The following is a 17,680-nucleotide window of genomic DNA, read 5'->3' as shown; positions in this document are numbered from 1 at the left end:
CACTGTCTCCACATTGTTCACGACGATTCTCTACCTAACTTCATTCCTGCTAAGCTTCGAGTTACATTATCGGATTAAGTCCCGCGCATCATGCAACCTGGGAATTACAAACTGTTTCGTTCATTCTTTGCGAGTAATAGGATTACTTTCTATAAATAATTTTCCTAGTTTTAAAATTACGCGTACCTCCGGGCATAAAATATTGATATCGGAATCGTATCCAATTGAAATTTACAAGCTATTAGGCGTTCCCACAAGTTTCACAAAAGATTATTAGCAAATTTCACAGGTACTGTTTCCATTTGTTTCTCGATCGGTCGCATTATGCGATGGGTGGATACGCGTGAGAAAAATTCAGACACGAGCACATGTATTGTATGCATAGAGGTGTCTTAATCGACATTCGAGGTAACATTTTTAAGAGTCTACTTTGCTGTTAGATTGAAGGGTTAATAAGTGCAACTTATGAATATTCAACTTTAATTGCTCGTAAAGCACGTTATCTTGAAACTGAAAACGAAGTCGTAAGTCAAGGTGGTAATTTACCGTGAGTCATTCTGTATAACATGCTACTGGTAATGCCTCTCATTATAGTTCTAGTCGCATTTCATTTTTTCTATCGTGCAACATGAAAATGCTGGTAGAATCAGTACCTCGGTATAAAAGATAAACAACCTTTTATAACAAGTCGAATTCGAAATAGATAATAAATTGCTGTACGTTGTATTTTCCGGTTGATTATCCATTCGAATAAAATGTTATCAGTTTCTGTGTCACGCTCCGTCGGTCCAAGCAGACTTTTATCTCCCCGAAGCTTCGAAAACTCGGAATTTGGTGGATAGTATCGAAAGCACGCTCGAACAAGTTTGACGCGTCTTTTTCCTCCGATACTGGTAAAAGTTATTCTTCTACCGTCGCGTGGACAAGGCAGCGCGCGAATGCAAGGAGCTTTAAGTCCTGAGAAATGGCCAGGATGAGGGGAATGGCCACTAAGCCACCACGGTTGTTGGACCTTCCGTCTGGCATCGAAAGCTTCCCTTATACCGCCACCCACCCTCCCAGGCCGTCCATTTTCAGTCCGCGAGTTCTACCCTTAACATATTACCCACCCTGGTTTATGCGGGCTATTTTTCGTATAAGAACGAAAATACGTTTCCCGTTAGCGGGGGAGCAAACTGAGCGCCCTCTGATCTCCTACAACTTTTCTTGACAATTTCTGTCTCGAGCAGAGGCGCTTTCAGACGACGATTTAGAAATTATTTTCACTTACAGTACGCGTTCACACTTTTCTATAGAACATTGTCACTAAGGTTCGATATAAATTTCGTCAAGATTGTACATTCGCGAAGAAGGTTCTATAATAGTATAATAAACCGAGTTGAAGAATGAAAAATTTCCCCCTGCCGCTTTTTCCAATTTCGCCTGGAACAGAGTGCCAGTTATTCGAGGGAAAAAGACGCTGGCGATGGCCAGCCAGGACGTTGACGAATCCTTTTCTATCCACGAGGGTGCAATCGGGGGGGAAATTTGGTCCGTCGTCGTGTTAAACGGCAAGTTTTGCGTAACATCGCCCGAGGCAGGGGTGGAAAGACGATCTCCAAGGCGGAAGTTGGAGCAGTTCGCAAAGCTTTGGCTATCGACAAGGGTTAAATCCGTACGAATGGATTCGTAGGTGTGTATGGCAGCCATTCTCGTTAAATTGGGCCGGCTGAGAAATGGAGAGCAGCCAGTTCGGGGAGGGGTGGTACGAAGCAGAGGGAAGGCGCTGTCACGGTGGCCAACGTCGGGGGTGGGTTAGGGAGACACGGACAGCCGACAAATGGACGGCCGTTCGTATTCGCGGACGTATTTCACCGGACGGACACTGACCAGTCTGCTGCCTCGAAAGCCAATACCAGCGAGGCTTTGACCTTTTCTGACCGTCCTTCCGCATTCATTGTTCTGTAGCCATCCACTTGTAACCTGGCGACTTATCTCTCGCGGCTGCTTGTCGGACCATGAGTCGTTTTCACCGGTTGTACCGGATATTTGTCAGTGTTCGTTGCACGGCCCAGGAATTCGCGCAATTACGTTTTCGTCCAAGTGTACGAAACGCTGGGCCGCTATCTTTGTCCTAATATCACTGGTTTACACGCGCGGAGGTATTTCGAATTATCTCGTTCGATTAATTTTAAGTCGACGGTGATCGTTCGATTCCATTATTCGCACGAAATTAAACCACGGTATCGAGACGGTTTACGCAACCCGACGTGCACCGATAATTAGCCCGCTTTTTGTTTATAGTTCGTTGCGATCGAACGGGTAACATTGTCCCGCGAGAAGAATTAATCTATCGAAACCGGGGTTCACCGATACATTAACTAACCGGAGCTACGCGTTCAATTAATTCACCGATAGCAGATACTTCATACCGTTTCGAAATTCATATTAAATAGATCGAGGCCGAATATCGGCTTTTCATTCATAAACATTTGTTACCGCATTCTAGCCAGAGTTAATTACTTTCGGCGATATTAATTAAAATTAAGCGACGATCGTGCTCGTTCGCTTTGTATAAACAGAAAGGAGGCTTTCTATTTCCGGGCTCGATGGCGGTTGGATTGTTATTGCTCAATAATAAAACGGCAATTAACGCGCTGTGTTCTGTTACGGGTCGATTAGGTAATGAGAAGAATTATTATTAAACTAACCTGTTAAATTTTAATATCATAGACAGTACGATGAACATTCGATCGTAAATTTAATCAGCGAAATTCAAAATGTCCTGGTTACGAGTAACTATATTTGCCAGAGGAACGATGGAAATGAAGGCATTGTCGAAATAATTTCTTCTATCGACGGTTTCCGACGTCGTTGATTGAAAGTAACACCGGTCGAGATGATTTCTTCGTCGATGGTTTCCGGTATCGCTGATTGAAAGCAACTTCCAATTACGGCGGGGCGTTTGCCCCCGTCGGCTGGGCTCCGATTCTAATCGATTTAACTCATCTCCCGTTTCTGCTAAGACACGGTACGTACGCCCGATAATTGACAACGATCGCGTTCGTTCTTGAACTCCGTGTTGCCACGATAGATTCTTCCAGTTTATTGCTGGCAGCACCTCGCGATAAAGAAGGCACGATAAGACGCGACGAACGCGTTATCTACGGTCCACGTTGCGTGATTACGAAACATTCCTATGCATTTGTAGAGATACACGATAAAGAGACCCTTTTGGCTCGTTATCGAGCACCAGTTTCATTGATACCGCTCGCTGCGATTAGGATTCGCGTAGTTTACATTCAAGCTCGTTACAGCCGATTTCGTACGAGCAGAAATAGAATGGTCCTCAGGGTGATTACAAATAATTAATTCGTACGAACGTGTTGCGTAAATTAATTTGGAATCCTTAAAATAGTCGGTGTCATCTGGCGAAGCGTTCGAGTTGGATAAAAATTCGACCATCGCCGGAAAGTACGAAATATTGGGCTTCAGATGAAACATGGGAATTCGTAAATTTTCCAAACGAGCTTGCAAACAAACTCTCGAACCTCCTGCGCGCAGCACCGGGCTGAACCGTCGTCCACAAAGCTTTTGATCGGATTTGGGGGTTGAAACGTTACCCCGTGCGCGCGACGGGTAAGCTAAAAAGTACATCAAAGATGAAAAACCGACGGCGCGAGACGCGTCACGAAGATGAATAGCGTGTTATTAAATTTCACAAAGAATCCTCGATTAACCCCTTTCATTATTCGTTGGAATTCGTCGCGTTGTTTTATTTTCCTCTAGACGCGTAACATTTCGAGTAATTTTCCTAAATCCTGGAATAGAATTTGTTTTTTTCCCTTTTGTTCGACACGCGCGCCTGTTTTTCAATTTCAAGTTTGAATTTTCCGCGGTAGTGCATTTCTCAGCGGTCCGGCATCTAAATTGTATTTTTCACGCAACTTGGGAGAAACGGCGAAAGAATTGCACCAGCTTCTTCGGTTTCTTCGTACCTGGAAGTTTACGTGTCGGCGGAGCCCGGAGGATGAGCCGCGAAGGAGCGGAAGAATTATATCCGGACATTTTTCAAATCTGCGGCAAGGATTTACCTACGTGCCTTTTCTGGTACGGGGGGATGAATCATATTTTATTCCAACGCTCCCTCAAGTTGTTCCCGAGTTTTAAAGTTGCCTGGCGCACACACTATCGGCCGGAGATTTCCACGAGACCACCGACAATTTTGCTCGCGTCTTTTTTAAACCGTGCATGTAAATACGAGCGCGTATTTTCGACGAGTATTTCCGAAGCTATCGTATCGCCGTTCTTTCGGAAATTCGAATCCACCGAACACCGGATTAAATAACAGCTTTTTTTTGTTTTCATCGGCGTTACAGTATTTCTATTACAAAACAATATTTTTGATCGTTAGATTACACTCGTACGATTTTATTCGTTGCCAGAGATCTTTAAAAACTTCCTATTTTTCACCGAGGAAAAAAATTAGTATTTTATAGATTTCGGAAACTACATGCAAAGCTCCAGTATTCCAAAGTTAAAAGCTCTGGAGGTGCATGATTTTCTTACGATTCTGTTGGCGCAGTCGCCGGATAATGTTGAGTTTATTCAATTTTTTTGTTCTCGCGCGGTTGATCGAAATCCACGGTGCAATTCGACGACTTTGACACGATCTAGCCCTCGGTGAATCTGCCCGACGAATATATGAATACTTATGAATACCCCGTTTCGTCCCTTCGAGAGGTTCGAAATCGATATTCCATAAATGTGTAAATGTAACCGAATCCGAATCATTCCGTTTTCTAAGGAGACTACCTAGCAATGGCGTGCACCATTGGGAGTGTATTAACGCCGATAGCGGGGCTAGGCTCTTCAGTTTTATTCGCATCTGCATCCGCAAATCGTCCCGTTACGATTTTTCGCTTTATTCATATTCATCGGGCGTTTAACGCGTTTTACAATGAAACTTGAAAGATATTTAGAAAAACCTCTTTCACTCGTTCTAAAAAAATTCGTATTCTCGCAAGTACGTTTCCAATCTTCGTTCGAACCGGTTTTTGTTCTTCTGTGAATATTTACACGCACGGAAGTCTCGTGATCCTCAATTGTGTTTATCTTTTACGTAATGTATGCGACATGAGGTAATACTCGGTGCATACTAAGAGACCGAGATAAGATAAATACGTTTCGAAAACCGGGCGTTCCGTACTTTCGAAATTATTCGCGATCTTCCCCATGAGAACTCGAAAATTACACGGTAGAAGCGAAGAGTTTCGTTGCTTGGCGAAAGTTTTTATTTGTTTAAAATCATCGGTTCGTATCACTAAATAAATTCAGTCGTTTCCACGGAATGAACAAAGTACCAAGGGATGGACGATTGTTTCTGCGACGAATTTTATTACGGTTCGGTTCGTGATACCCGCGACTGCTGCAAAAACGCAACAGCTTTAAGGGAATACCAAATGAAGGAAACGTTTCTGCAAACGAAAACTTTTTAGGGACCTTTCCCTGGACTCGAACCAAGCTAATTTTCTGTCCGTGGAAGAACTTCTCTTCCGGCGATAGATAACGAACAGCGTATTTTCGCGACAGTGCACGGCGCAACCTCTGCGTCAACATCGTTTGGGGACTGGTAAAAGTAAAATATGAATTACGCGGTGCACTCGTAAGAATCCGAACGAGAGATCGGCTCAATTACGAAAACAAAAACTTCTTTTCGAAAAATGCGGAAGGAGCTTGCGGGCAGAGCCTTTAATTCTCTGAAAGACCGGCCCGGAAGTGGGCTCGCGCAGAAGCTAATTGAATTTCATATTCCACCGCGCATCGCGAATCGAGAGCTTCCGGCGACGGAGTGCCTCGTAATTAATTACCATTCAGGCTTGCTCCATCTTTTCTGCCGTCGCCACTTCTCTTCACTCTTTTCTCCGCCACTTTTCTCGGCCGAACAAACGTGATCCATTGTCCAGGATCTTCCTGTGTTCGTCTTTGGGGCAAGCTAGTCAGAAGTTAATCAGATGTTAAATTAGTTTTTTAAAAAAACATCGTTCGCGCGGAAAATTAGATATTTGTGTGGAAAAGGAATGATGCGAAAGTTCGGAAATTGGTATAAATGGCTGTTCTTTTTGGAGTAGAATCGAACTGAGATTTCTCTCGTAAATGGGGAAAACTCGAATGCCTTAATTTCTTCCAATTAAAGGGTATAGTTAAAGTAATTGGAGGATCGTTTATACGAACGACTTGATCGTCCATTCGGATGGCTAATGCATTAAAATCTCGTTCGTGCATTACTCGAATGCCCTGTTATTCTAGAATACTTATCCTTCTGTAGTTTTCTGGGACACATTATGGAAACAGGACACGAAACAATTCATAAATTGGAAAGTACATTTTCCGTGGGATAAAATTCTATTCATTCCTCCAGCTTATTCACGTAATTCTCTAATTATCTAGTTTCAGCGGATCATTATTGTTCTTACGATACTTTCGCGTATCAGTGAAAATACAAATTTATTCCGTACCATCTGATTACGAGACCGTTGAGTAATACGGCCATTATTAGTACTCGTTTCGCTGTTACTAGATTTTATTTTTAAACCGTGCACGAGCTATCGTATTTCCTGGCTGGGAGCGTAGCGTTTTTCCGCGTGAAAATCCGAAGATTAAATTTCACCGGGATGCCCGGAGTTTGCGTAGAGAGACGGATATATATATATTTGTAACCCAAAACGGATAAAATGTTTATTTAGATAAAAATGTCGAACGACGTATGAAATTCGATTGTAGAATGAATCGTTTCCCTTTATAATCTACCTGTTGCCCCAAGGTGTAATTCTCGCTCTTATTATTCGCGCGATGAAAGGTATAAATTTATCTCGAATTTTAAATCATTCATCGTTAGAAGCGCGTGTTCTCTCGGAATATTAATATTTATAAATAGCGGTGGGTTATTGAATGAAAATAATTTTATCGTGCTTGCCGCGTACGCACAGTTAGTTTAGCTCAACCGCGAACGCTTTGCCATGAATATGATGGAAGTAACGTGTGTTACACGGCCCGTGATTCGAGTGTATTCAGTTTCATCCGCGTACATGCGCGAGTGCCTTTGAATATTTCCTATATTCACGCACGTTCCTGCTGATGTGCGTTGGAGTGCGTCAATTCATATTTCGCGTGGCAGGTCTATGAATAACAAGAACGATGAGATTTCGTCGTAAAATACCCCCAGTTATCGGCTTTTCTTTCCCCCGCCCGAAGAAAATATATCTGTTCGACGTTACGTTCCCCTCGATACTTTTCCTTTCTCTCTTTCAGAATTGTTCTTGTAAGTGACTATTTTTCTCTTTTCGCGCCGGACGCCTCTTTGCAGGAATTCCCACGAAAGAAAATGCGGTTTTATATCTATATTAAAATTTTTATTCGAAACTCTCGCCTGGGAGAATAATTATTGCTTCCTAAGCTTTCGATTTCTGTCCGTAAGTTACGAAATAAAATGCTCGTGGGTGTGAAACGTTAGGGAAACAATGACGTAAATTTGAACATGGTCGCTTCATGAATAACGAAAACCGTCGGGATTCCATCGCGAAGCAACCGTATTATCGTCTTCATCCCTCCGCCGGGGCGTACTTGTTGAATGAACCATCTTCCCGATTCTTTTCAAGATCAGCCACTTCGTACCGCCCGGCAGTCGTCTCGGTCTATTTTCAGAAATTATCCCCCGGTGGAATTGGAGAAGCCTTCCCCATCGTCTTTATCCGAACGAGATGAGAAAAAGGGGTGGTCGATGGCTGGTAGGGGCGGCGGGAGTGATAGGCCACCTTTCTCCCATCACGTTGCGCCCGCCGCAAGACGTTTTTCATTGTTCTCGACGTACAAAGTAAGAAATACGGAGGAAATTACCTGTCTGCTGTCTTTACTCTATTGTTATTTCGCGGTGCTCTTATTTATCGTCGTGATCGAGTTCCGGGATACGGCCGTTTGATGCCCGTGGAAATGCTCGAACCCATCCAAGGGGAACGCGGATGATACGTAATCGACGCTATGTACGACTCCAAGACGTTATACTTCATTGTGCTAATGAAATTTGAATGGAGTATGGGAATCGAAACGAAACAAATCTCGTACTTCCGTGAGACGGGGATATTAGAATCTTACGATCGTACGAAGAAAGGAACTTTTCGTGCATACCGATTGGTCGAGGAAAGTTCATGTTGAAAGTAAATTATTATTTTTGCTTTTCTTTGTTCGAGCTTATATAAATGGTTCGATAACTACAGATTGGAATTAGATACACTGTACAGGTAGTTCAAATAGAAGAATTTTAAACCGTATAATACTTGCAAACGTAGACAATTAGTGTCCAGTTAACACAGGTACGCAAACCAAACTGTTAGAGTAATTTGCAACGTTCGGTTTCTGTGAACAGAGTTTTCTTTATCCACGAAATATCTACAATTCGATGGATAACAAATAAGTCCAATGAAAATAAATTTATTCGTAAGACACGACGGATTCAGAGTGGACTTTGAAACGTATTTAAACTCGAGGTGCCGAATTCATTTTTTTCCTAGATCGTCCCGCATAAATGGCCACACGGATCAGTCACATAAATATTTAATAGCGGAAGGTTCGAATTGGATACTGTATACACAGACGCGGGGGCCAGTAAATTTCCCTTTCGCGTAATAGCACCCAGCGGAATCGTAGGCGTTCGCACGTACGCAACGGGCGCACAAATCGATTCAAGTTTCAATAAATTTCGATTAGAATTGGCCCCGCGGAGAAACAGAGGGACGACGGGACGAGAACAGGGGGCTGGAAAACCGATGGAAATGAGGGGATGGTGATTCATTTCGATCATACCGTCGAGTAGCTGGAAACCCGTGGTTTCTCCCTTTCTTTCTCGCGCCGTGATAACGAGCCGCATAAAGTCGTTTTATCTTTCGCCGTCCCAGCGACGGAAATCTTCCCTTCATTGTTACGATCACTCGTTTCCGAGTTAGGGAATGAAATATTCCAGGCCGGGATGCCATTCATCAAAACAACCGCTCGACACTGGGAGCCACGATGGAACAGCGAAAATTTCTTCCGACCGATAGACAAATAGCAAAATTAAACGTTTATTCCTCGACGTTACATTTTTATAGTTTTTAGATATTCGAAAGAAGCAACTCTGATTATCGCTAGTTCGATTTCGATCGACGCGTTTCAACGACGAAATAAAAAACGACAGGCGTTTCAACCGACCCGAAAATTCATTTTGCTGCACTTTTCGGTCGGCAATTTAACGAAACGTATCCCGATTAGCGACATTCCGGCCGCGAAGCTCAGTTAATCTTTCGTTAACGAGCAGAAACTGCACGCGGTTTGTATCAGCGGAACACTGTTGGGACCCATTAATTAAATGAAGAAAAATAGACGCGCGTGTGTTTGGGAACGAACCGATAACCGCGGTGAAATGTGTATTGTCTACCAAAACATACCAAATTAGACGTAGATGGTTTATGAAATAGATAATTTTAAATATCCATTTTGTTTCTACATTTTCTCCAAGTATATTCTCTTGAGAATATATTAAAATATTTTACATTTATTTTAAGTACGTTAATTATTATAAATATTAGATCGATATTCACGACAACGACGAGGTTTCTTGAATCGAGTACAATGAACTCGTGCCTAACGTGTTCTTTACGCGCTTATCATGTAGGTTGACACGCACCTAGCTTATCGCATTATTCATACAACGCTTTAACTCTCTTTTGAATCCACCATACGGAATAAATTTACATAATTCGAGGAAAATTAAAAGTAAACTAGTTCTCGTTCGAATTTTAGAAAATGCGAGGTAGAAGGAAACGATTTTTCGAAATTGCCGAACTCTCGAACCCTTTAAATCGAAAGCTTACGGAACGTCAGTATCCCAAACGATTTTAAAAAGTTCGTTCCGCGGCACGGAGACTTGGACCGGTTGAATCGCGAAGTTCAGTTAACGCGTTACAATTTCTTTGCCAGAAAAATTTCCAAAGCTTCCTTTACGCCCGCTGGCTCGGCGTCGCTCGAAACTCAGCGACAGAAAAATAATTTCCAGGGGAAAGCTGTTTGGTATTCCGCGCCGAAGCCCGTGGAACTTTCCCATTTTTTTCTGTTGTGGTCCACGGAGACCGTAGGCGTTCCCCGTCCAGAAAACTTATCGCGAGCGAAATCGTTTCGAGATCGTACAGTTCTCCGGAGACCAAGGAGCGCGTTTCGCGCTCGCCTCTTTTCGAACTATCGAGATTCCTTTTATTCCGTCGCGACGAGGCGCGTTCGACGCTCCTTTTTAAGCTCCGTCCCGACCCTTCTCGCAGGGCAAACGTCATTAAATTAAAATCCACTTTCAATCGACTGAGATTTAATCAATCGATGCTCTGGTTTTTAAAAAAACATTGATCACAGGACAGGTTTGTTCTCATCTGCAGTATTTTTTCCAGCGATGAATATTCTCCAAGTTTCTCCGTTATTGAGTACAGAATCATCCGAACGAACTCATTACTCAGCCCGCCATTGTATCTCGCAGCTTTCGCGCCAGGTTTGAGCCCGTAGAAGAGAATGCCTCCTTCGAAATTACATCTTGTTTCGTTTGAAAGGATGTTTATAGTTGAGTCTGCGTTTGATCCGACTGCTGACCCCGTGGTAGTTGTTCTTTGCGCCCCTGCATGGCCCCTTTCCGACGCGTGTCATCGCATGACAGCATGATTACTCCCGAGGAATTTGTATCCTCGACGCGTCGAGCGACCCGGAGCCTTTGCCGAAGCATGAAGCTCTCTAGAAAGCAAACAAAACTAAAAAAAAAATACGAAATTCCGTGGGGATTCCTCGGTCTAATTTTCTGGGCACTCATTGTTGCAGGCACACACGCCCCTTCTTGCGGCTGACACGAGACACGTAAGTAGAAAGACGTCGGACGCGAACGAGCGTGCACTCTTGCCTAAATTAAAACGGCTTTGACGGTCGAAAACGGTTGGCTTTTCCCCGTGCACCGTCGCTTTTCTCTTTTCCGTTTTATTTTGTTACATCCTATTTTTCAAGCGCACGTTGCGCCGCGCGTGTTCCGCTCCGCCGGAAAAAAATATTCGTTCCATTTGACGCGTTTTCCCCGTCGCGTTGTTCGCTAACGGTTCGAACAAATTCACGATTAAATATCGCTGGCAATCTCCAGCACGGAGACCAGGCGACACCCGTGCCATTAATTCCACAATTAGCCGCGTTACACGCTGCACTCTAATTTCTGCAAATTGCCCTTTTCCCCGGGCCCAATACGTAAATACAAATAGGCGTTATATTTCAGTCTTTCGCCGCTCCATTCTCAGACGATTTCTCTTCTTAAAATTACTAATTCTGTAAAGAATTGTTCGATAAGCAAAGTGTACCAATTGTAGACACATTTTTTAATTAAAGTTGTCCTCTTTTATTGATTTAACGTCACTTTCATTGCTTACGATTCGACCTAATATTTTATTGAACCGTGTTTGCACTATGTACCCATTGATAGTAATTAAAATGTTATCGCGATATCGATGATCAATGTCTGCATTGACGCAAAAGCAGCATTATCGTATCGATTTCGATCATTATCGCGGCTCGCTTAACACGCTGCCGGCAGCATTCATCCGTTTCAGACAAAATTTGTATATAACAGGCATTAGAGGTATTCGTCGGATTCTTAGAAGCTCGGACGATCATTAAGGGTTTTAATTGATTCGGGAACTCGGTTCGATACGCCGCCGCTTTGAGTTTACCGTGGCATAATTAGAGTTTCCGCGTAGTCGAAGCATCGTCTTGCGAATTGCGCGTTCACGTGCAAGAAGACACGGCGGATAATTATTTGCACTCGAGACATTAGCGTTAATGATCGTCGTGCGTAGCGTTTTGAGCCGCAGACAAACGACTTCGTACGGTGTGTGCTCTTCTCCTAATGAGTTATTGATCCTCAGACTGTCGCGATTGTTGTCGCGACGCGTTTTGCGCCATTTCAGTGAAAATCGAAAGAAATCTTGGAGGAATTGCGAGACGAGAGATCGCGCGAGCGCGGCGAACGTTTCGCGGGGATTTGCAAAATTAATTTCGTCGACTATGTAAGCAGCAGTAGAGAACCGCGCGGCGGAAGAAAATGCAACAAAAGGGAAATTTAAATTTGTCGGGTTTCGGGTGAAAACCGGGACGCAAACAGAGTTGCTTGCGCAAGAAACGATATAGGAATGCAAGCCGTGTTCTTCGCGTTACGCGGTAACGCGTTAGTAGTTTCCATATTTCACCTGTGAATTAAAAACTAAAGTGAATTTCCCCCTGAACCCATTTCTGCCTTGCGACCGATACATAGCCCGCCTTCAGAAAATATTCATAGAGAGTTCTTTTTCATAGGGAACGACTCGCTGCCGCGTTTCTGCATTCAAGTTTTAAAGCAATTAGTATTGTTTACGTCTATCAAATTTATACAAAGGACTTTTACATCGTACTTCGAAATAAATTAAATTCAGCATAATAAAAATGTTCTCGGTAGGGAAAAGGAACCCTTATTAACGCGTCCTTTTTTCTTCTTTTTTTGGGGGTAATTTTGTCCTTATCGTAGCGTTACTTATTCGCAAGTATCCCGGTTCATCGCCTCAAATGGGCTTCGTTATGTTCGGATCATTCAAACGCCGAGCTAACACTCCCTTTTCACGGAACTCGACAGCCACCCTTCTTCTCCCCCGCCCCTGCTTGAGCGGAAAGATTCATGGCGGGCTTCATTCGATTTGCAGGATCGTTTGAAATTCAACGAAGATGGTACATACTTTACCCGTAGATTGTAGCGGGTGAAATGAGGGAAAGGGGGATTAAAGAGGTTCGAGGGCAACGCGAGTGAATACCGAACTTGCCAAATCGAGTAAACTCGGCTCCCCGGGTCTTGTAACTTTCTGGGATAACCCCGACCGTCGACGATTATCTTTCTCGTTCCCAGACCTCGTTCCCGTCTCGGGGACTACGGTCATTCATCCTCTTTTTCACCCCCTTTTAGCGTGCTTTAGATCCCGGGGAAATTGGATCAATCCGAAAGAAAATCCGAGTTCAGTTTATTAATCGTTCTTGGTAATTAGCTGCCAGATTCGCATATATTAAGATGTTAAAAACATATTTTTTAACCCTTTATGACCGAGAGAGTTAAGGGTTGCTTTGGTCACTTTGCTCTCCACGATTCTCTTTCTAATTTGATTGCCCGACCAGCGCGTTCGAGTTTTCGATTCGGATCGATAGCGGGTAATGGTCGTCAGCTTTTTCTGTCGGCAAATGTACTAGATTTCGCTTATTGGTGGTCCAGCAATGGCGCGCGTTAGAGTCCAGGGGCGGTAAGAGGTTATTGGGGAACCGCGCGCAGTGGTTACCACGTGGTCGCCGCTCTTCATGTCACTTCCTGCGCTTCCAGCCCCTAGAATTGCATTATGGTCGACCGGCATTATAACGGGACGCGTCGTATAAATCACATAGAATGACGTGAGCGCGTCGGTGTCTGTGCGCGTCCCTCGGCGTCCACGCAAATTACCGAGATTAGTTGCTAACGACGGATCACGAATTGGCTTGCTGGACCCGCTAAGGGTACCTATCGGCCCTTTGCACACAGTTAAATTGAAGGAAACGAATGTCACTCCGCTTCTCCCTCTATATTTAATATCACATCATTTCGACAGACCTAGCAGTCGTAGATTTGTCCGATCTTTGGTACCGATAGATCATAGTCGAGAGAAATATTCGTTTCTTCGTTAGAAATTAGAGCAAAAGAACTCGTAGTTTGAATCATCTTCGTACATTAAACGCGACAGAAATTTTATAACAGCAATTTCGTTCCTTCGTCGGTAATCTGTACGAGCTGGATCGAAATTGCAACTATTAAGATCCTTTCTTCCAAAAATGAAAGCCATCGTTGCAACGAGCACTTTGCAGCGAGGATTTATCATTGTCTCGGTACTTTGGGCTTTAAAGCTGTAACAAAGTAAGATTCTTTGGTAACTAATCACCGCTCTTAGTTAATTGGTCGAGCACTTAAGCGAACGCTAAAATTTGATATTGTCATTTAAAGGTAAACAGAACGAAATGCTGCAGCCTGTTGTATATCGACATGGATAGAAGATAAATCTTTATCGTTGGTAATATTCCCCGGATGCAACTCGTTTTATTAATACGCGGCCTGTTATTTCTTATTTTTGCGCGCTGAGTACGTGGTTACGGTTACAGGACACACGGAATGAATATTAATAGTCCACAGCGTAGGTATTACGAATAATTACGTTTTTCCGTCCATTGGAATGTACGTCGCCGCGCGCAACATTCTCGTCCGAAGAGAAAATATCGGAACAATAAATATAGTACGTTTCTCTCTAGCCTCTTGCTCAGACTGTTAATAACAATATCGTTATTTTCAATTCTGTTATCGCGCGGCATGCAATATCAATTAACAACGACAAAATAATTTGATTTCTCTGCATAAACAAACAGACACGATGTTTATGCGCGCGGATGTATTTATAAAAGTCATTATCGTAAATATGATTGCACGAGCTGTTTCCAAATTATTAACGAACAACTTGCCGCGCCGTGTAGCGTGAAATAATGATAACAAATTTAGCGTTTGAAATTGTTGAACAATAGTCGCTATCGACAGACGCGCGTTATTGCAATTTTGATTTGCATTTATTTTGTCACAGTGCTCTTTTAAACTGGCTAAATAATTAATCAAAGATCGAATGTATCTAATACGTTTTGCTTGAACCTGTTCGTCCGTTACTCGAGTTTTCGTGGCGCAATCTAATTACGAAATTGACGATTAATAGGAGACATTACGTAGGCCAATCGATCGGAAATATTTGCATTAGAATTAGACCGCCCGCAGCTTAAACCTCATGTGCACGAGCAAATAGCTGCCTCCCCGCAAGTACAACAACTTTGGCTAGCAAATAGCGCATCCCTGCATCTCGATGCACCGGGAACGTTGCACTTTACTTGACGGTTTCGGATACTCCAAGAGAAATTTCAAATCTGCAATAGTTGTAAATTGCGGACGGTATAATACGATGAAAAATAAAACACTTGTGCCTGTTGTATCAGTTTCCGATTAATTCCCACTCGATAAGAGGACGTTGACAAATTTGTTTTTCGCTCGATTAATACGCTTAATCCTGCCGAATCGCGTTCGACTAATCGAGTAGGAATTCTTCGACCAATCAGAGTGGTTCTATTTTGTGGATTTTGGATGGGAGCACGCGATAAATCATTTATTGGTTTTCATGCTCGAAGATTGATAGATGTATGCGTATCGATCATTTGAATATTAATTAACAGCATGGATAAGTCTAAGCGTTAATCATTTCGGTTGATAATTGGGACACATTGAAAACAAGCGTTTAATTTATGTTTGGTCGCTAAAATTATTAGTTAAGGCTTGGTACGAATGAATTGGTATCTTTTCCAGAAAAGTGCAGAGACGTTGGAGAATAGTTCGAAGCGTAAACGAGTCTAAATGGCACGTGAAAATGCACGCAGTTTGTTTAGCTCCGTTTCGTAGTCCCCTCCCCCACTGTGGCTCAGTCATTCGGACTTTTAAAAAGCACCTAACAATTCCGGCCAATTTATCTTCGCGGACTCGCCCGGAAGACTAGGAAGACCTGTACGTACGGGTCATTCGAACGAAAGATAAAGTCTAAGGAGACTTTGTTCCGCGTCACTTCGCCTTTTAAAGTTCTCGGTGGAATTTTTGTTCCCGTGAAAAATGAGACGATCCTCGCAACTTCCCCCGCTCTGCTCTATGACCGTTCATTTCCATTTTATTTGCCACGCTCGAGTGTAACGGCGTGATTGATTTACGTGAGGGGGCTTCAGGGTTCGTTTGTTCCAAGTTTAACGATATCAACTTTTAATTTTCCCCGGGGACCGTGAACGAGATTGTATCTGGAGGTGATCGCGGGAAAGCGGGTAGGTCGAGAGAGTCCCGAAGGAGCCAATTTTCTTTATCTTCTCGTCGCGATGTCCAAAACGGTCTTGTTGGTCCGTTCTCGTGTGTCGCGATTAAAGTCCGCGAATATCCACCAAGATCTCATGCACGCTTCGAGACATTGTCCGCGGACGTACACCGAGAAATTTTACAGAGACATTTCGTAGACCCGGTGGTACGATCTTTTGTCTGTTTTTTTAAAAGTACCAAATTTAACCAGAAGAACATGTTCCGAATGTTTGTTCGGTTTATTTTGCTTGGGCGAAATATGGCCAGGACTTCCAAGGAATTATTAATCAACCGTGGCTTTTATTTACTATAAAGAAACATAGTAGCTCGTTGCTGTAAGCGTTCCCGATAGCGTCGGAGGCCAAGAGGAACGCGCCATTATGGCCGCGTGGATCTCGGGATCGCGAGCATGAAGTAAGATCGTAAAGTCTCGGGTGTAAACCGTAAATGGTACGTGCCATGGCGGAATGAAGCTCCCCCGTTGAATCGGAAGAGGAAGACCTCTCGTCGTTCACTTCGACGATCCTCTATAGAAAACAGGGATCAGAGGGAGCGAGGGCGGTTTATTTCCACCCCCGTAAAGCGCGGAATGCGGCGCAGTAAACTTTCGTTGGGAAATTACTGGCCGAAAATGTTTGAAATGCCGCACAATCGAGTAATTATATGCAGCATTTAATTGTTCCTCCGATATTAAGACAATGTCTTATATTTTATCTTCGATAAGATTTTGGACTCTACGAAAAATCCTGCGTGATTATTCGAGATTTTTCTTTTCTATTAGCTCGCGACGCGCGTGTTTGTTTACCGCGAAATTTTCAAACGATTCGAGAGTTCAGATTCGGATGCTTGAAACGCCACAACGTGAATTCCACCGTGCTCTCCGCGTACGACGAGTTTGAAGGGTTAATCCTCCGGATTTCCTAGATTCTAGAATACAGGGACGTAAAATCGATGACGAAGTCATTAAACGGACCCACCCTGTGTAAGCAGTGCTTTGACAGAAGGAGATTGGGTAACTTTTACGCGGCGATTTGGTGGGTCGACTGTTTACAGGCTGAAATACGGTTGGCTGAAAGATGGCCCGAGTAGTTTAACTTGCAATTAGATAAGTAGCAGGAAGGATGCAGTTTGAACGCATTCCTGTGGGGGTATTTTTATTAAGACCACGGACGAGGTATAGAGTAAGCCCTTACATTTTATGGACTTTCGTGGCCCAATCTCATACCTACAAAATAGTATCAAACAACTCGGAAACGAATTCTTAAGAAAAATCGACAGACATTTTTCGGTGAAATTAAAAAATTTTATATCGTTCTAAAAAAATTAGTTTTAGTTTCAGGGGTCAATTTCAATCATTTTTGGTCAATAGACATACCCTCGAAATCCTACCCAGTTTCGAGAAAAAAAATTTAATAAGCGGACAAATTCAACGAAATTAAAAAATTTTAAATCGTTCTAAAAAAATTATTTTTAGCTGCAGGGGTCAATTACAATAATTTTTGATGAATAGACATACCCTCGAAATCCTACCCAGTTTCGAGAAAAAAATTCAATAAGCAGACAAATTCAACGAAATTAAAAAATTTTAAATCGTTCTGTAAAAATTATTTTTGGTTGCAGGGTTCAATTACAATCATTTTTTGTGAATAGACATACCCCCGAAATCCTACACACTTTCGAGAAAAAAATTCA

At 43.0% G+C, this 17,680-nt stretch overlaps 1 protein-coding gene across 8 annotated transcripts in view; it reads left to right on the top strand.

The window, feature by feature from the left end:
- LOC122395825 (disks large homolog 4) overlaps positions 1-17,680 on the top strand; it is a 292,810-nt gene that overhangs the window by 165,906 nt on the left and 109,224 nt on the right. For all 8 annotated transcript variants that reach the window (XM_043393710.1, XM_043393714.1, XM_043393711.1 and 5 more), the window contains exon 6: positions 10,867-10,902. In XM_043393710.1, coding sequence (XP_043249645.1) covers positions 10,867-10,902 — 36 coding nt within the window. The remainder of the gene's footprint in view (positions 1-10,866; positions 10,903-17,680) is intronic.

This window comes from Colletes gigas, unplaced genomic scaffold (assembly GCF_013123115.1).
Source record: "Colletes gigas isolate AHSC1104 unplaced genomic scaffold, ASM1312311v1 Colletes_gigas_Sc00006, whole genome shotgun sequence".
Classification (NCBI taxonomy): Eukaryota; Metazoa; Arthropoda; class Insecta; order Hymenoptera; family Colletidae; genus Colletes; species Colletes gigas.
The sequence above is the reverse complement of the archived record's forward strand: the minus strand, read 5'-3'. Positions and strand labels throughout refer to the sequence as shown.